General features: G+C 32.3%; 1 protein-coding gene and 1 pseudogene across 2 annotated transcripts; one reads left to right on the top strand and one right to left on the bottom strand.

Moving 5' to 3' along the window:
- Nucleotides 1-3: 3 nt before the first annotated feature.
- LOC120199703 (V-type proton ATPase subunit E-like) lies at nucleotides 4-19024 on the bottom strand. 2 transcript variants are annotated; one of them, XM_039200723.1, is made up of 8 exons: nucleotides 19008-19024; nucleotides 8772-8778; nucleotides 2607-2766; nucleotides 2395-2495; nucleotides 1499-1655; nucleotides 1217-1410; nucleotides 800-899; nucleotides 4-245 (listed from the first exon to the last, which is right to left on the bottom strand). In XM_039200723.1, exons 3-8 carry the CDS (start codon nucleotides 2706-2708, stop codon nucleotides 210-212), a joined length of 690 nt encoding a protein of 229 aa, XP_039056654.1. In that variant the 5' UTR covers nucleotides 2709-2766; nucleotides 8772-8778; nucleotides 19008-19024; the 3' UTR covers nucleotides 4-209. The 2 variants fall into 2 exon arrangements, with proteins under 2 accessions (XP_039056654.1, XP_039056653.1); XM_039200722.1 differs by lacking the exons at nucleotides 8772-8778; nucleotides 19008-19024 and having other exon boundaries at nucleotides 2607-2803.
- LOC120199701 lies at nucleotides 7480-9916 on the top strand (annotated as a pseudogene).
- Nucleotides 19025-21124: the final 2100 nt, after the last annotated feature.

Here is a 21124-nt window from a genome sequence, read left to right as displayed (position 1 = left end):
ACCTCGAGTTGAAAACACTTCATATTTTATTCACTATTTAAAAGGGAGTGCTTCACCATCCACAAAATGATATATGCAAACAATTAACCAAACTAAACAAATGATCCGGAATGAATAATATGAGAAGTACACAAACAAACAATTTCGACGCTATTCCATCTCTGCAGTTGAAGACCCAAGCTGCCCAGCAAATAATACAGTCCTTCCCTTCAAGAATCAACCTGACCAAAGAGCCACTTGCGTATCTGCAATAATACCAAAGTAACTAAGTTGAGAAGGAAGAAAGACATACAGACAGCCACGCAATCTAACGCCTCAGTACCAGGGATGGACCTAAGCGGAAGCGGGTGGGGTAATTGACCTCTTAAAAATCTAAAATTACTATATATTTTAGATTTTTTTTCTTTGTATTTGCTATTGAAAATTTGTTTTTGCCACTCTAAATTTTTATAAATTCAAATTCGCCCCAAAAATTTTGTAAGTTCAAGTTCGCCCCTTGTAAAACATAAAATCCTGCATTCGTCCCTGCTTAGTACTATTAATTTGCTTCTTCTAACCCATCTTGTAGAATTAGATGTGTAATGATGGATGAACCGAGGGGGGTTGACAAGGGAACCGTACCTGAAAATTCTAAATTCTCATATAATTTAGGTATTTTTTGTATAATAATCGGTTTTCGTCATCATAAAATTTTATAAATTCGTCCTTTAAAATAAAATCATGCATCCGTCCTTACGTGTAATTATCCAAAACATGGTAAAAACTAAGCTAAATGCATCTAAAGAAACTACCAACGCACCTCTGGAAGCTTTTTATTGAATGCAACATCCAATCGTGCATCCAAGGTGTTCTCACAAACAATCTTTCCATCTCGAGATGCCAGGACAACACCTCCAGAGCTGCAAACAAGAAGAAAAAAAAAGGGTCAGTATCATCATTTTTCTTTCATTTTTCGGGTAGAGGAAGGCAGAAGGGGTACATCCAGGGGATGGTGTTCGGATCATAAAACAGCAAAACCGCGTTGCCATTATTTCATACAATTAGTAGAACCATACTATGGAAAAGTTAATTACAACCTCAAGCCAACATCATCACAACCCTCACAGGTTGTAAACTATGAAGAGAAATGTTGGTCCAAAGAATAATGAGTCCTGCCAAATCATTGCATAACTGGTAACATGTAATCTTGCATTTTCGCAGAATTAATAATATATACCAAAAAGGAACATGAGCGTTGTGGTGAGAAGGTTCAGGGGGAAGATGGACATCGTCGATGAATATCTCCGGTGGATCAACATTAACTTTAGAAGCATATTCCCCTTTAGCTGAATCCAGTACAGACACCACTAAGTGCACATCATCTTTGCGACAACGCAGTAAGACAGCAGGTTCTTTCAGTCTGACCAAACTCTGGAATAAACAGCAACACTTTTAATATACGAGCGTAGATAAATATCATTCGATTCAAAACTCTTATTCAGTCTTGACATTCACTGACCTGAACAATGACATCTTTCAAAAGATTTTTGTACACACGGTGATCACGGCTCACATTCAGAAGTTCCTTGGATGCCGATTCTTTCATTTCATTAACCACATCATCTTGAGCCTGAAGGACCTTGATCCTAGATGCATTAAGCTGCATCGAATACTCACTGCAGCAAAAGAATCATGCATACTCTTATTCATAAAAGAATGTCTATATTAATTATACTAGAAGTGCTAATTCTACATCAAAACAGACTAAACACACTTTCCTATCTTTTATTATCATCCTGAAAGTCAAACTTTTTCAATTTTCTAGCTTCACCCCAATCGGATCACGGTTTGAGTTACGGGTGAACAAAACTCGACTCGATTAGAAAGACTATTTTGTTACTCGATTCGATTTGAAAAAACTCGATTTAAATTAACTTCAAGTTGTAATTTCATAAACTCGACTCGAAAAAATTTCAAGTTCAAGTAGAGTTATAAAATATAACTCGAATAACTCGAAATTTTTAGTAATTAGTGGATTGACTTTTAGTTTGAATCGAGTCCTCCAACTCTGTACGACACATATGAAGAATTATATATATGTATTGTATATGATTATAAAAAATTATTTAAATTAGAACCAAATAGTATCATAATATTAGAAATATTTACAATTAAATTCAAACAAAAAATCGAAAACTCAACTCGACTAGACTTGAAAAAATTTCAAATCAAGTTTGATTTATCTCATCCTAGTTTCAGGTTCCTAGTCAAACTAGTGTTAAAAAAACTATACAGATCCAGTGTGATAAAGCAATTTAACTATACAGATCCAGTATGATAGAGCAATTTAACTGACTAATGAAGTTTACTGCAGAAATTTAACCGACTAATGAAATTTTAGAGGAATCAGCTTACATCTTCTTTCGAACTTCGACTTGCTTCTCCTTCTTCTCGTACTCTTGCCTGATCTTCTTCTTCTCTGCCTCCACCAACTGGAGCTTCTCAATGTTAAATTCCTAAAATACATACCGATTAACCGTTAATTCACCGAAATTTCTAAACACGCAAACACAATAATTACAAGCCAGAGGTGGAGAAAGTGGGAAAATCAATGAAAATTGAAATACCTCTTCAGCTGAAACGGAGATCTCGTTAGCTCTCTCCTCCGCTTCTTGGCGGATGAAGCTCACCATTTGCTGGATCTGCTTGGATACATCTGAGTCGTTCATTTTCGCGGGGATCCTGATTTGATTGTTGATGATCTGATCGTAAACAGATGATAGAAGATTTTTTTTTATCTGATTTTGGATCCAAAGAAGAAGAAACCTAAAAGCGGGCAGTGTTCCAGATGTGTCTGACCAAGAGCTGCTTTATTTATTTAAAATTAAATGAAAAAGAATCCAATTTATTCGGCAATCACTTTGGCTATCGTCTATTGCCCAGGGGATATTCGGGTTTAACTTAATTAAACCAACAAAACATGTTTTAAGTGATCTTATAACATTGACAATAATACTAAAATCTTACAATACCATAAATAACCAATAACATATAATAAAGTATCATTGTTTTTCAGTTTCAAGCATGATTTTTAGAACTGTACCGGTTAACGACCCGATCATGTTATCGATTTATTGGTTTAATCGGTCGAACCGGACGACGTCATAATTATTTAAAAAATTAAATAAAAATACAAAAAATATTTAATAAAAAATAAATTTTTTATATCACAAGTCATATTCAAAGCAAGTCATAACATATATAAGTTAAAAATCATAAAATCAAGTGAAACAAAATGATTCAAATTAACTACAACATAATATTTAAGGTAAAACATATTAAATAATAAATATAATTATATAACTATAATTAAAAAATAAATTTGGGGTTAAAAAAATCATAACAAAATGATATTGTTTAGTTTAATTTTAAAAAAAAACAATCTCACATGACTAAGAAACATAGAAGAACATCCCAAAAATCTAAATAGTAAAAATATGAGAACAAAACAATCTCACATTACTAAGAAACATAGAAGAGCATCCCAACTAACTTCTATAAATAATAGAGGTAATTTGACATTTAAAATCATGGAGCCTTTTGATGAGCATTGAGTGAACTATTCTTTCACTTCAATCAAACTCGAATTTTAGGCTTCAATCGAGCTTCTAAATTTTTGTTTAGTTCAAGCCTTTTTGAGTTCAAGTTTCAATATTATATTTCGAGTTTGAGTTGAACTTGATAATTTTTAGCTTGTGAGTTTGAGTCGAGTTGAGCTTACTTTTAAAGTTTTCAAGTTTGAGTCGAGCTCAGCAATACTCGAGTTCGACTTGGCTCGTTTAACAAACGACATTGTTTGGTTTAATTTTTTTTAAAAAAAAACAAAATTTCTGATTTTTTCCGGTTTTCAACCGGTCCGGTTCGAACGGTTCAACGGTTCTGGCCTGTTCACTAGTAGCGATTCAACCGATTTAGATTGAACCGGACTAACACACGGTTCCCGATTAAACCGATTGAACCAACCGATCCGATCCGATTTTCAAAACAATGGTTTCAAGAAGATCATCGATCAACAGAATCATTAAATAATATATTAATATATATTCTATCTTTTTATTTAAACCATCTGCATTAAACATGTCACGAAACAATTACACTTAATTTGTATTTAATTTTATTTTCTCTTTATAATAAAATCCTTTATTTTTGTAATACCACTTTTTATCTAACTTTATAATCGATGCTCTACTTTTTTTAATCTTAATTTTTATCTTTATAAATGAGGCCCTTAATTTTTTTTCAATCCCATTTTTAAATTTTTTAATTTAAACTCCTAATCTTGTCATTTTTCTAATATTTATTAATGTAATATTAAATTAATTGTTTAAAGTAGTTAAATATATTTTTATTTTGTAAAGGTCTATTTTTTAGTTTCATTCAGAATCTTGAAAATATCCGAAATGATTCGGAGTATATCTAACACTATTTTTATAATATATTTTATTATAAGAGATATTTAATTATATCAAGCACGAACCAATTTATCTCAATAGTTGAAGGAATTGTTGTTGTTCTTAGAGGTCACGAGTTTAAACATCAACGACTGCAAAATGATGATTGAGCGATTAATTTCAAATTTTTGAAGTATTTAAAATAAATATTAATTTATAATCATTTAACTTAATAACAAATTATATGACTCTTAGAATCGTATACATTGTTATTGCTATTAGAGTTTCTATGAGTTTTATATAATAACCGACGCCCACGCTTACGTAGGTCTATCCTGACAAATTGTCAATCGTGAATAATATCGTTACACGTGGTATGTATGGTATAGTAATAGATACTAATAAATGCAATAAAAAACTGATGTAACCCTCATACTTAAAAAAAATAATAATGTGGCCCTCCATATATTTTTGCATCTAATATAACTCTCTCAGTCATAAAAAAAATTCAATGTGATCCTTTGATCAATATTTTTTATCTTTGACTAATGGTTCTATTATTTTATGTTGTCGTGGCACGTTAAGCAGGCTAACATCATATTTTTTCTCAATCTGACCCTCAAACTCAATAAAATAATTCAATTTGGCCCTCATATTTCTCTCTCTTCTATTTTGGTTAATAAACTTTAAAAGTTTTCAAGTTAATCACTCAACTTTTGAATTGCTTTTGTTTTAATCATCATGATTTATTTTATTAATATTTATGTATAATGTGAAATTTATTATTCATATTTTATTAATATTTGATTAAAATAATATTAATTACATAAAAAAATTAAAATTATATTGAAACAAAAAAAATATTCCAAAATTATAATTAAATTGAAAAATATTCCCTCTGCTTTATATATTTTCAGATCTCCACTCACATCTTTTATCATCTCATTTCATTTTTCTTCCCTTTCAACCAAAGATTTTTTTTCTTTCATTACCTGATCAAGTAGTCTACAAGTTTTTTTATTTTTTATAAGTTCAATATGGGTTCGTTGAATCTGATAATGAAATAAAAAACAAATCTTGATTGAAAAGAAAAATGTCACATCATACATAAATATTAATAAAATAAATCATGATGATTAAATCAAAAACTTTAAAGTTTAGTGACCAAAATAAAAGAGAAGAAAATAGGAGGGCCAGATTGAGAGAAAAAAATAGGATGTTGGTCTTCTTAATGTGCCACATCAGCACAAAATAACGGAATCGTTGGTCAAAAGACTACATTAATTTTTTTTTACTTGGAAGGCCACATTATTATTTTTTTTAAATACGAGATCTTTAGATACTCTTTTGTCTAAAAAAATATATAAAACACATCATGATATGATAAAAATATAAATTTATTTAAACATGCATTGATATAATTTATTGGTAAACTACACATATCGTGTCTCAATTATCACTTTTTTCCATTATCGTCATCAAATAATTTTTTGTTTCAAAATCATACTTAACGTTATATTTTAGTTTCATTTTGATCATCTATCATTATAAATTAGTGGTGGTGTGTATATGTTATCATTAGATAATATTACATAATTACTGGTTTTTTTAAATACTATGTTAGCAATTCTTTTTTTTTTAATATTGAGTGACCAAAATGAAACTAAAATATAACATTAGATATAATTTAAAAATAGTTGAACTACTAAAACAGAATAAATACGATGGTTAAAGTAATAAAAGTGTAATTTACCTTAGTTTAAATGCAATAGTAATATATGAATACGGATCACATGATACCATGGTATAAGTTTATCGTTTCTAATGAAATACATAAAATTGAGATGGAATTGTCACGGACCGCCGGCCCATGGCCGCACGAACTTGCTAGCAGTAGTCTAACCCCGTGACAGAATGCATAAGACAACGACAAGTTGTGATAAAAAAGAGATTTTCTTCTATTAAAATAAAACACAGAGGGACACTGGGACAGATCCTCATTTGTCCTTTTGGGCAATAAATACACGTTGGACAAATAATATTAAAAGTAGGGTGAATTACATAATTAGTCATCTATATATTTTTATAATTCTATTTTGATAATTTAGCTATTTTTTTAAAATCATATCTAATTTTATGTTGGTCATCCGTTGCTAAAAAATATCAGTGATATTGACGTATTATCATTAGATAATATCATGTCATCATTGATTTTCTAAAAAATTGCATCGTCAACAGTTATGTTTATATTTTAATGTGAAATATCAAAACAAAATTATAACATAATGTTAAGTATGATTTTAAAAAAAATAGTTAAATGATTACAATAAAATCACATGAATTGGTAGGTAATTAAATATGTAATTTATCTTAAAGTTATTATTTTAAAAAAATATTAAATATTATTTTTTAAATTATAAAATAATCATTTAAAAATAATGTAGGGTAAAGTACATAAATTGTCCATCGACTATAGAGTGATGTTTTGTTGAGTCCACTGACTATTAAAAGTTAGAAAATTGTCATCCGTCTATTTACATATTCTAAATGTATCATTTTCAATTAAAAAATTGACGATAGTATGAGTCGAATATTAACATGCTAACCAAGATAATAAAATATAATCTCAAAGTCTCAAAAGACTATCATATCTCAGTGAGTATGTTAACGTTAAACTCAAACTATCGTAAATTTTTTTACGGAAAAGGATGTGTTCGGAACATATGAATAGTTGGATGATTATTTTATAACTTTTAATAATCGATTGACTCAACAAAACAATGTCTTATAATTAAAAGATTATTTTGTAAATTATAATTATCGAATAGACGATTTATGTATTTTGCCCTATAATTTAATACGTGGGGTTTCCCCTGTAATTTAATACCATGTGGGGTTTCCCTCTTTTTCGTCCCTTTGCGGCTTTGCCTCGTAAAACACACGCACGCACACGCAACACACAAAAGTTATTAAATCTCATCTTTATCCGTCTCTCTATTGCTTGTGTTTACATTTAATGCCTCGTTTCAGATAATAACCTATTGTTCATGTCTTTTACTTCAATTCTCACCCAACCGGCCACCCTCTAATTTTCCATTTTGTTGGGTTTCCACGCCCATTTTCAATTGTTTTTGCCAAATTCCAATGATGTAAACTAAAGACAACTCCTCTGAGTCGGGTTTTCATGGAGTTTTAAGCCGGAAAGTGTACTACTTATCATGGACTTCACGGGCGGAACAATGCTCTCCAATGGTCATTCTTCGGCGAGTTTCAACAAGTTCAACTCTGCCCGTACGGCGGGTCTCTTAAACCCGATGTCCCCTCCGCCTCCGGCCGACAAGATACGGTCCAGTCCCACCCTTTTCGAAATGATGGCTAGCGAGCCCTATACCCATCAAAGAATCCAAACCCAAAACCAAACTCTGATCCAAGTACCAAATTCAGCTCCGAGACAAAACCAACCCCCTTCTGTTATAGATAAGCAGGTACAGGCCATGCAACGAATTTCGTATCTTTTGTCGACTCGGAGCCCTGGGAACCAGTTTAACGAGCCAGGTTCGAGTGATATAAAGGTGACATTGACTTCCAAGGATGGGCTAAACGTGTCGTTGAACGTGCACCGGCAAATACTGGAGGCTCACAGAAGGTTTTTGCGGTGAGGTTATCGGATCGATGGACAATGGAGCAGCGGACTGGTTTATACAGAGACCTTGAGGTTGATGTATTGTACAGATTTGAGGAAGAAACTAATGAGAGAGGAAGTTTCTAAAGTTCTTGGAATTTTGAAGGTAAAGTTTTAGTTTTTCATTTTAGTTCTTTCATTGAGTTTTTGTTTACATGTCAAATAGTATGAAGATTAGCAGTAATAGTTCTGAGCTTGTGACATAGCTTGAGAGAAGTTGGAAAATTGCGTTTTTCATTCTTTTGTTGTATATAAACTGGTTGCCAGTGTGATGTTTTTTCTTTGTCAGGTTTCAATGGCAATTGGGTTTGATGCTGGGGTTTTGTCCTGTTTGGAGTACTTGGAAGCCGCCCCTTGGGCCGAGGATGACGAAGAGAAAGTTGTTTCTTTGTTGGCGGAGCTCCGCCTCGAAAATGTTGGAGTTGGGGAGGTTTTGAAGAGGGTTTATGTTGAAATTACTAATGAAACTGATGAGTATGACGATAATGAACAAGTGCTTCTCAAGCTTTTGCATGTGGTTCTGGAAGGCAAAGATGAGAAAGCGAGGTGTGAAATGAAACGGTTGGTCTTTAAGATGCTTCGTGAGAATTCACCTCGTAATGATTTCGGAAAGAGTCGTTATACTCGGCGTCTGATGATTGTCTTGAACTGCTTCGGAAGAATTTTCTCCAAGCAGCATCGGCTGATTTGCGGGGTGCGAGTCAGATTGCAAGACAAGCAGATAACTTGCTCTGGATTTTGGACATTTTGATTGATAGGCGGATTGGTGAAGATTTTCTAAAAACATGGGCTTCTCAATCTGAATTATCTGATGCTCTTTCTAAAGTTCCAGTTGCCCATAGGTATGAAATCAGCAGAGTTACTGCACGGCTATTTGTAGGAATTGAGAAGGGGCAGTTATTGGCATCAAAAGAAGTAAGGTACCTGCTGTTGCAAACATGGCTGGTTCCATTTTACGACGATTTCGGGTGGATGAGGAGGACATCAAAATTCCTCGACCAACATTTAATCGAGGATGGCCTTAGCAACACAATTCTCACTTTGCCTTTGGCTTGGCAGCAGGAAATTTTGCTGGCATGGTGTGATAGGTTCTTGAACTCTGGTGAAGATTGTCCCAATATTCAAAAATGCTTTGAAGTTTGGTGGTGGAGGGCTTTCTGGCGACGCAGTGGTGAAGGAGAACCACCGATGCCAATAACCATTGAGAGCTCGTTAATTTCCCATCTCCATGGTGCAGAACCGATGCTGTACTTGTAATGGGTCTGTTTCTTGTTCTCATTTTCGCAATGCTTTTGGCCTTTGTTCTACCCAAAGGTAGGATCCTATCTTTGAACCGTGGCTCACAAGTATGGAGGGATCGGATTCTCGTATGTAGGTAATGTGATCGGACTGTCATTTTCATGTGTTAGACTAGTATGTGAAAAATCTTGATTGTAGAGTGCAGTGCATCCTGTACGACGGTGCCGGAGCAGAGCCGAGGACGACTACTTCTGGTGGCTTGTTCATATATGTGTAATCGAGCGTATATACCATATATGTGTAATCGAGAATTATTTATAGAAAGGAAAATGATGCTAGGGAATGACTAGTTCACTGGTTTTCCTGAGGGAATAAGTATAACCCGGGTGTATAGGTTTGGAATAACTTGTCCCCTGTAATAATTGCAGGCAAAATACACTGGCTTGCATATATTGAATCAATGGATCTCAACTGAGGATGGGCACGGGCATGGGTCGGGTTTCGGCTAGCCCAACCCGACCAAAAAATTTTACATCATTCACCCGTCCAGACCTGATTTTTTGAGATAAAATCCAAACCCGACCCGAAATTATTGAATAAAAATATTATTTTTATTCAATAAAAATAGTGATTTAATTAAAAATAATAACATATAGAGGGGTATTATTATAATTATATAAGGTAAAATTATATTTTTTTCAGGTTTAATCGGATATTTTTCACCTTATACCAAATTCGACCCGACCCGAACACCACCTTTAAAAAATCTGACCCAACCTGAACGTCGAATTTTAAAAAAAGCCCCAACCTGATTAGGTTGGGTTCGAGTCTCATGTCCATCCCTAATCTCAACGGCACTTGGATTGACAGTTTATATAAATTTATATATTCTTATATTGAATAATCGCTTATTCAGTCCTTTCTATAATTAAAAATCAAATGTTGTTAACTTTGTTTTTTAATACATATATATGGTGAATACAAAGTAATATATATTTAAAAATTCTTAACTATTTAATAATAAACACTCACATTTATGATATTTATATTGTTCGAACTAGTAATTTTAAATGATAATAACAAGTCTCTTAATCACTGATATCACTTTGATCTATGCAAGTATTATTACCTTAAATGTTGGTATTACATACTTTAAAAATTAATTAAATGTTATTTTTTATTTAAAAATTATAATAAATTGTTCAGTTTATTAATATTTTTACCCATAAAAAGTATAAAGTTGTCACCAATTACTCTTCTATATATATATATATATTAAAAAACTCCTTTTCGTAGCCTTCATTAAATGATGTCCCAACGTGACATAGCCCTACCTTACGTTTTGTATGTATATGAGGTATCATTTCATGAAACTTTTAATAAATGTCTAAGGGTAAAATTACTATAAAAGTCCATGGGTTTAGATATATTTATGGGTCGGATAGTTACTAACCCATTTCACAGATTAAAAAAATGAAAACGCAGAGTGTATTAATCCACACAGACATAGATGGTTAATAATTAAAAGTTTAATAATAAGATAAGGCTGATTCTCTAAAAGGAAACCAGATTGCCGACAAAAGAACTATCGACGATTCGGAGGTTAAATTAGTGGCTATTTAAGGAACTATAATCTCCTGATCAGCTTTTGCCTTGGATTGGTACATGCTCCAGTGAGGGATGACCTCACAAGTAAAATAGCAAGCACTTGTTAAGATTCTATGCAAAAACAAAGAAAATATGGAATTAGGGTTTATAATTAAAAAGAATGAAGGGTCAAAGATTGAAAATTTTAATAACCATTTTGTACTAATTTGATAAAATGTAACGATTATTTCGTAATCGTTTGATAAATATAATAATCATTTTGTATCTTATTTTTTTTAATATTAATAAGGAATCTTAATTAATTCCTTTTTATTGACAGATAATCCAAGCCATCGTATTCTATTTTTTACTATTTAAACATATTTAATGTATTTTACTTTTTTTTCGTCGGTGACTTGTTCCGTGTGAGCTAAGGAGAAGAAGATGGCTCATCAAAAATATAAATAAAAGAGTTAATAATATTAAGGGTAATTAAACTATGTCATATACCATTGAATTTTAGATGATGTGTTGTTTATAACATTAAACTTTTAGTTGCTTCGGATATAGTATTAGATTTAGATTTTGACTTTAATTATATCATTGGTTGCTAAATTTTAACAGTGCGATGATGTGGACATATCTTTTTTGTCACTATGATGACGTGGGAAAAACGTTATAGTTTTGGCGTGATTACTGATGTTTAGGGATTAAACTTTATGGGTATATCGATTTTATTACTAAACTTTTAAACATTTTATTTTTATGTACTAAATTTTTTCGGCAACCGCTGGCAACCAATCATCGTCTATCACAGGACGTCATTCATGGCAAGATCAATATCAAAATGTTCACATTTCACTCCTCTGTCTTCTCATTGGATTAGCTTCCCATGAAATCCACTCAAAATTGACAAAACCCTATCTAAAAGTTCGACAAGCTAATCCTTTGATATCATCTGATTATATTCAAATGAGGTTAGTTTAGAGGTATGCTATTCGTCCTCTCCAAATAATGCTTCTCACCGTTTTGATTTTCAAACAAATACCCCAAAGCTCTCAAATATGAAAAAGTCTTCTAACCCCTACAAATGATGAATTTATTTTTTAAAAATTCATCGATTTTTTTGTGTGGATTTCATGAAAAACTAATCCTAAGATAAGAAAGATGAGTGAATTTTGATATTGATCTTGCCGTAGAAGACAACATGTGACAGACGATGATTCACAACTAGTGACGGTAAAAAAAAGTGCAATGCCAAAAGGTGAATTGTTTAACAGTTTTGTGACAAAATCGATATACCCCTAAAAATCTAGTGCTTGAAGCGACATTGTTTTAGGAATTAATAGTTACATCAAAACGATATCTTCTCCATGTCATAATGTCGTTTAGATTTTAATAGCTAAAAAGTATGATTAGTATTAAATTCAAATTTTAATATTATAATTAAAAAATTAAAAATATAAATAATATATCATCTAAAATTCAACGAAATATAACGTAATTTATCCTAATAATAACAAATAATAGTATATTGGTGATGCCCGTATGCCAACGCAAAATACCAAAAAATATGACTCGGATTAAATCATTTCAAAACAATTATTTCTTATTTTGACGTTTCTAATATATTATTTACTTATTTATATTAATCCCTAGGTAAGCATAAATGACGTCCAAAAGCTAGCAGACAGATAACTTGAGAGTCAATTTGGGGTGTTTGGCAAATAATTTATAGTTGATAGTTGATTCTAGTAGCCGGTTTGATCAACTGATTTGATTAGCTGATTTGAAAAATTGATTTGATTAATTGTTTATATAAATCTTTGGTAAAATTTAGTTGAAAGTTGATATGGGTAAAATGACAAATAAGGATATGATACATTTAATATTTAAGTACATATATATTTTATAATGTTTTAGTCTTTATTGGGGGTGAAATTATTCGGATAAAATACTTTTGAAAATGAATTAAAAATTCATTAAGAAAATTAATGAATATTTTTGAAAATTCTGAATATATATTTAGAAATTTAATATTTACAAATATTAATCTTGTGAGATTGATACATACTATTAACTTTGTATAAAATATCAACACTACATTTTTTTTATTTTCATGTTTTGCTACATTTTCTTAACTAAAATATATTCGAGAATCTACAACTAAAAAGTATAATAATAAAATAAAATTTCAGCTTAATTATATTAGGATGAAGGCTATTTCATTATATTATGTTTTATGGTAAGGATGTTTTGCAATAAGTTCTTCCAATCCGTGGATTTTCCAGCGTTTTCATTTTCAGCTTATTTTGCACAATAAACTCTCTCGAAAATGTATTTATCAAACACTAAAAATTAAAGGTTTGACTACCAATCAGTTATTTATACTTAAATAAACTAAAAGTTCTTCAAAAAATTGTTTGTCAAACACCTTTATCTTTTAAAAATAGCTTTTTTGGTTTATTATTACTGCGTGCATTATTTGTATTATTTACAATTTGATCGATGTGATTAATATATATAACCAAATCATACACTTTGATGTCTTAATTTTTTAGATTGGATGGTTTATTTATGAACATGAGGTCTTTACAAATTGTAGTTAAAAATGTTTGTTAAATGATCAAATTCATGTCTTTAATAATTTAGATATTAAATTAGATATTAATTATTTTTATTAATGTGTCATGTCATTATATTAATGAGTATTAATCTTTTAATAATCATTTTATGATTTATTGATTATTATAGTGTAAAATAAAAATAAAATTAAAATTTGTAACCATGAGTGTACTTATCCTTTTCTCTTTCTTATATGTATATAATCAAAGACTCTTATGAAAATGGGGAGGGAGGGGTAAAGGTCGGACATGAAATGAAAATTCAACCATTATTGTAACTTATCATAGTTTATAAATTGGACCGCCAAAGAACAAATTTTTGTTCTTCTTTTCCTTTTTTTTGCATGTGGGTATATTTTAGCAGCACATTTATTGTGACCAATTGGAATTTCTCCCACAAAAGATAAAATGAATAAATATATATTTTCTTTTGAAATACATTATATTTTAGGCTTGATTAAATAGTAGTAATAATAAAATAACAAAAATACATTTCAATTTCATTAAAATAATTTTTATTTTACTGAAAAAATGTTAATTAGTTAATAGTTACTGTCAGTTGTTGCCATAACGCATCTACGCATCTTTAAATATTGACATAATATTTGTAGTGAATATCTTATGTGAAAATTATAATTTGTTAGATGGACTGACTAATAATTTTCATTCAAAATTTTTTATTGAATAATCTACAAGTGTTGGTGCAAGTAGGGGTGTGCAAAATTATCCGACCCGTCGACCCGGATCTAAAAAAATCGGGTAATTCTCTAAAAAAATACTCGGCCGGGTCGGGTACCCGGCCCGACATTTCCCGGGTCGGGTCCGGGTCACAAAATCTAGTTTTTCCGGGTACCCGGTTACCCGAGTACCCGGTTAGTTTTTATTTTTATTATATATATATATAATTATATAAAATATAATGAATTATTTATATTATGGATTATTATATTTTGTATTTTGAACTTTTAAATTTTATGTTTGGATATTAGAGTATGTAATTCAAAGTTTCGAACATTTAAATTTGTGTATATATTTTTTTAAATTAATAATTTAAAAATAAAAAATTAAAAACCGGGTATCGGGTACCCGATTACCGGGTACCCGATTACCGGGTACCCGTAACATCCGGGTCGGGACACGGGCTGAAAAATCGTCGACCCGGAAGTTACGGGTACCCGGATTTGCACACCCCTAGGTGCAAGTGGTTGAGATTCAGAAATTCGAACTTGTAAGATCAAGTTCGAATTATATTACTGTCACTCTTGGTGAGCAATCTGTAAATTCTTTTGTGAAACCCAATTGGATATGTCTTGACCTGGAATTTAGGAGTCACCCATAACCTAAATTTTTTTTAAAAAAAACTTAAATTTCTAAAAATAACACTATTTCAATTTACGAAATAAATCGCCGAATTGATTCGGACACTATACCTCAAATTAAAGTCAGTCTTGTTTTCAACTAAACTTGTTTCCTAGAACGAAAAGTGGCAATACCCACTAGCTTTAATTGAGCAACCAAGTAGACGGTGGAAACGAATTTGTTCTGTTAAATAACAGCAAAGAAACCACGACATACACGCACACAGAAAAATAGGTTACCCTAAAACCTTCTTCCCCCCCCCCCCAACAAAAAAAATGAATAATTAAATTATTGCATTTGTGGGGGCTGCTGGGATCCGGTCTCGAAGCTGGACGACCCTACCACTATCCAAAGCTATAAATTACTGCAAAATGTATCATTGGAAGTGGTCTTTCATCTTACTACTGCAAAGATTTGACCCTTGTCGGCTGCTAATGCTTCAGAAAACAACACTCATTATTAATATATATATATCAATTTTTCAAAAAAAAAACATTAATATATAATTAATTAAACCTATGGTACATATATAATAATAAGATCACACCATGCTATAAATTACTGCAAAATGTACCATTGGAAGTGGTCTTTCATCTTACAACTGCAAAGATTTGACCCTTGTCGGCTGCTAATGCTTCAGAAAACAACACTCATTATTAATATATATATAAATCAAATTTTCAAAATATATATATATATAATTAATTAAACCTATGGTACATATATAATAATAAGATCACTTCATTTCTGTTATCAGTTATCAGTTATCAGTTATCAGTCAACAACACATAAATAGCTTCAAAACGGGTTTCAGAGACTTAGGTGACGTTTGGTTGGATTGAATCCCTTGAAATTGATGGGAATTAGAATCTAATTCTACTACTTTCCCATACTTGGTTCAAGATTTATAAGAGAATTGGAATCTCTGATGGAATTCAATTTCTTCAAATGAGAGAAAGTGAATTCTATCAAAAAATGAATGGAATTCAATTCCCTTGTTGGAGGGAATTAAAATTTGACCATACTACCCTCATCAATCATTTGATAACTTATTCATATACTGAATAAAAATATTTTTTTATTATTTCGAGTCGGTCGGGTTTCTAATTCATATATTCGGGTCGGGTCGGTGAAACTTTATTTTGGTCGGGACGGATCAGGGTTTTTTAAGTATGATATTCGGGTCGGGTCGGATTAAGTCACTGTTTTTATTAAATAAAAATAATTTTTTATTATTTCGGGTCGGGTCGGGTCGGATGAAATTTTATTTTGGTCGGATCGGGTTCAAGGTGAAAAAAACCGGACCGACCCGAAAATATATATAATTCGGGTCGAGTAGGATTAAGTAACTGTTTTTATTAAATAAAAATATTTTTTTATTATTTCGGGTTGGGTTGGGTCGGATTTCTAATTCATATATTCAGGTCGGATGAAACTTTATTTTGTTCGGGTCGGGTCGGGTTTTTTAAGTGTGATATTCAGGTCGAGTTGGTCGGGTTTTTTAAAGTGTGATATTCGGGTCAGGTCGGGTCGGGTTTAGGGTGAAAAACATCGGACCGACTCGAAAAAAAATATAATTTTACCTTATATATTTAAGAATAATTATAATAATACCCCTCTATATATAATTTTTTTCAATTAAGTCAATGTTTTTATTGAATAAAAATAATTTTTTTATTATTTTGAGTATAGTCGGGTCGAGTTTCTAATTCATATATTGAATAAAAATAGTTTTTGGTATATTTTTTGGTAACTAATTAACATACTCCGATTGGAATGTATCGAAATATTGCTCTATCTTCTAGTAACTTATTAACATATTTTGATTGCGATGATTTTAACTTATAATGTTTATTAGCATGATTTTTATAATTTATTGAAATAAATAATCAATCAATAAAATGAAAATTTAATATTTTTAAATTTTTATAATATATTACTACATGTAAGTTGTAAAATAAACTAAAATAAAACAAAAAAATAAGAAGGGCAATTATATCATTTTACATTACTAAAATCAAATTCATCTGGCATGTCTGCAAACCAAACAGAATATGAAATTGGATTCCAATTCCATTTTCTACAGATTTCAATTCATTTACATATTCCAATTCCTTCACAGATTCCAATTCCCTCATAAATATTCTAGCAAACCAAACGACACCCCTTTTTGCTCATAATTCCATTGTTGGCTCTGTCTCGACCAGCTGTTTTTAGGTCGAATGTTTATTCTGCAAATTAGACAAGCCGAATGTTTTGGTATAAAAATATTTTCACCCGTCTTCAAAATAATACTATTTGGTATTTTAATAATGTATATATTGATCTATTTATTGATGATGATATTATGGTGGTTATAGATGGCTCATCATTATTAATTTGGGTAGAGAGTCACAATTGATGATATATAATATTTTTTATTAAGTTATGATGATTACAAAGTAATATATATTTTAAATATTTTTAATCATTTGACAATAAACGTTAAATCACCTTGTTGCAGTCGCCGGTACTCGAACTAAAAACCTCTGAGAACAACAACAATTAATTTAATCATTGAGGTAAGTTAATTATTGCATTGATGATCTATAGTACAACTATATACCATCAATATTGTTTTATTCTAGAAATTAAAAGAGTATGAGAGAGAGCTCGAGAAGAAGGTTTTTTAAAATCTTAATCGAGGAATTTTAAATGACATACTTAATTATAACAAATCACATAAATATAGTAAGAACCACATTAAGAAATTATTTATTACTTAAAACATGTGATATTTCATAGGTTTAAAAAATTAATCTTACAAAAAAATTTAAAATATTAAAAAATCTCAACAGTTGATAGACGGAAGTATAACGAGAATATTATCTTAGAAGAGATCTAAAAAATGCAATGTTGGGAAATAAACCAAGTACAAGTAATTTTCCTATAACCAGATTAGTAAGAATACAAAATAAAAGCGGAAAAATAATACCCGAAATTGATAACGGAGTTCAGCCAATTGTGCTTACGTCTCCGGACTGCTGCAGATCTTTTACTAAGAGAGAAAATTTACAGGTGTTTACAAAACACTCACTACTCACAAGAAAACTCTCTAGTATTGGGAGAAAGAAATGATTTTTGTGATGGTTTTGAAGCTAAATGAGCTAGGGTATTTATAGTTGAAACTTAAGGACTTAATCTTATAAATACCCTAAAACCTAGGGATTAATTGTGATTATCCCATTATCATTTTTCAACAAACATTTACCAAACTTTGAAAAACTATTTTTCAAAGAAACATTTACCAAACTTTGAAACCATTTTCAAAGAAACATTTACCAAAATTTGAAAACCATTTTTTCAAAGTTGGTTACCAAACTTGAAAACCATTTTAATACTTTCAACAATCTCCCACTTGAAGACTGATTTTAATCTGTCTTCACACCTCGATCAATGCAACAGTTTTTCTAGTCTTGTTACTCTAGCATGCCAACTGAAGTTGAACACAACTTCAGTTTGTCTGTAGTCACCGTCTTTGTCAACATATCTTCATGATTTTGAGCTCCACTGATCTTTTCAAGTTTCAAAATCTCATCTTCCAGAAGAGACCGGATAAAATGATATCGCAATTGTATGTGCTTTGTCCTGGAATGAAAAGACGGATTCTTTGCTAGATGTATAGCACTTTGACTGTCGCAATACAAGACATTGTTTTCTTGTTTCTTGCCTAACTCTTCCAAGAAACTTTGGAGCCAAACCATCTCCTTGCTAGCTTTCGTAACAGCGACATATTCTGCTTCAGTTGTGGAGAGAGCAACTATCTTCTGTAGTTGAGAAACCCAACTCACTGCGGTTCCTACTAGAGTATAGACATACCCTGTAGTGCTCCTTATGATGTCAACATTTCCGGCTAAGTCAGCATCTACATAGCCTGTCAGTATCGTATCTCCACCTTTGAAACAAAGTGCTTTGTTTGTGGTACCTCGTAGATATCTGAGGATCCATTTGACTGTTTCCCAGTGTACCTTGCCCGGATTATTCATGTACCTGCTAACAGCTCCCACTGCTTGAGCAATATCTGGTCTGGTACAAACCATGGCATACATCAGACTTCCAATCGCTGAGGCGTACGGCACCTTGTGTGCACGTTCTTCCTCCGTCTTTGGTGACTATTCTTTGGAGAGTCTGAAATGAACACCTAAAGGTGTACTTACTGGTTTAACATCTTGCATGTTGAACCTGGAGAGTACTTTGTTGATGTACTCAGCCTGTGATAATATTAAAATCCTGACTTTGTGTCTCTCTTGATCCTCATCCCAAGAATCTGCTTTGCAGCATCCAGATCCTTCATAGCAAACTGCTTTGACAATTTTTGCTTCAAGTTTATAATCTCTTGCATGTCTGAGCCTGCAACGAGCATGTCATCAACGTACAACAATAAAATAATGAAGCTATTGTCGAACCTCTTGATGTAGCAATAATGATCTGCTTGGCATCTGGTAAAACCACTGCTACTCATGAAACTATCGAACTTCTTATACCACTGTCTAGGAGTTTGTTTTAAACCATACAAGCTCTTCTTCAACCTGCATACCAGGTTTTTCTTGTCTGCCTCTATGAAGCATTCTGGCTGCCTCATATAGATTTCTTCCTCTAAATCACCATGAAGGAAAACTGTCTTTACATCTAACTGCTCAAGATATAAATTCTCTGCAGCTACAATTTTCAATACCAGTTTGATTGTAGAAAGTTTCACGACTGGAGAGAAAATTTCATTGTAGTCAATACCTTCTTTTTGCTGAAAACCTTTGACAACCAATCTCGCTTTGTAGCGTTTTCTCCCATCGTGCTCTTCTTTGTTCCTGTAAATCCACTTGTTGTGAAGCGCTTTCTTGCCTGGAGGTAATTCAACTAATTCCCACGTCTGATTTGACAAAAGCGAGTCCATCTCATCTTTCATGGAAGACTCCCACTTGACTGAATCCTCCACTTGCATTGCTTCATCATAGCACTCTGGTTCACCATTGTCAGTCAGCAACAAGTAGTGCAAAGAAGGAGAATACCGTTGGGTTGATTTAGGAATTCTGGAGGAGCGTCTTAGTTCTGGTGTGCCTGGTTCTTCTTGAACTGCTTCAGGACTGATCTGAACATCATTTCCAGAAATCTCCTCAAACTCAGCAAATCCCTTTGTTTCAGCTTTGGTATTGGAGCTGCTTGATTCTACAGTTGACCTGTCTTTGTACATCACATTCTCATTAAAAATGACATCTCTGCTTCTAATGATCTTTCGATTTTCATAGTCCCAAAACCGGTAACCGAACTCATCACCGCCGTAACCAACAAAGGCATATTTGTTGGACTTAGCATCAAGTTTACTTCTTTCAGCAGAGTCTATGTGTACATAAGAAAAACAACCAAACACTCTTAAGTGTGAAAGGTTTATTTCTTTCTTGCTCCAAACTTCCTCTGGTATTCTGCCATCCAAAGGAACTGAGGGCCCACGGTTGATCAGGTAAGCTGCAGTGTTAATAGCTTCAGCCCATAGAAATTTGGGCAATCCGGCATGTATCCTCATGCTTCTGGCACGTTCATTCAGAGTTCTGTTCATACGTTCTGCTACGCCATTCTGGTGCGGTGTCATGAGAACTGTTGTCTCCATCTTGATCCCATTGTTTGCGCAAAAATCTCTGAATCTCCTATTTCTGTACTCTCCTCCATTGTCAGACCTCAACCGCTTGACTTTCATACCATTCTCATTTTCCACCATGGCCTTCCATTTTCTGAAGGTATCAAAGACTTCTAATTTTTTCTTCAGAAAATAAACCCACACCTTTCTTGTAGAATCATCGATGAAGGTGACATAATATAATGAGCCTGCAAGAGATGGAACTGGAGATGGTCCCCATACATCAGTATGAACTAACTCTAACTTTTCAGCCTTGGGTGTCTTACCAATCTTTGCAAAGCTGACTTTCTTTTGTTTGCCAAAGATGCAATCCTCGCATAGTCCGACATCTACATTCTTTAGATCCGGCAGCTTCCCCTTTGACAAAAGTGTCTTCATCCCTTTCTCGCTCATATGGCCAAGCCTTTGGTGCCATAGGTTTGATTTTCCATCAGCATCTGCTACTGCAATGATATTCTCTAAATTTGAGGTTACATAGAGAGTACCAATCTTCTTACCACGAGCAATGACGAGTGCTCCTTTGGTAATCTTCCAT

This window comes from Hibiscus syriacus, unplaced genomic scaffold (assembly GCF_006381635.1).
Source record: "Hibiscus syriacus cultivar Baekdansim isolate YM2019G1 unplaced genomic scaffold, ASM638163v2 tig00005465_pilon, whole genome shotgun sequence".
Taxonomy (NCBI): Eukaryota; Viridiplantae; Streptophyta; class Magnoliopsida; order Malvales; family Malvaceae; genus Hibiscus; species Hibiscus syriacus.
Note: the sequence above shows the minus strand (reverse complement) of the source record. Positions and strands in the feature narration are given on the sequence as shown.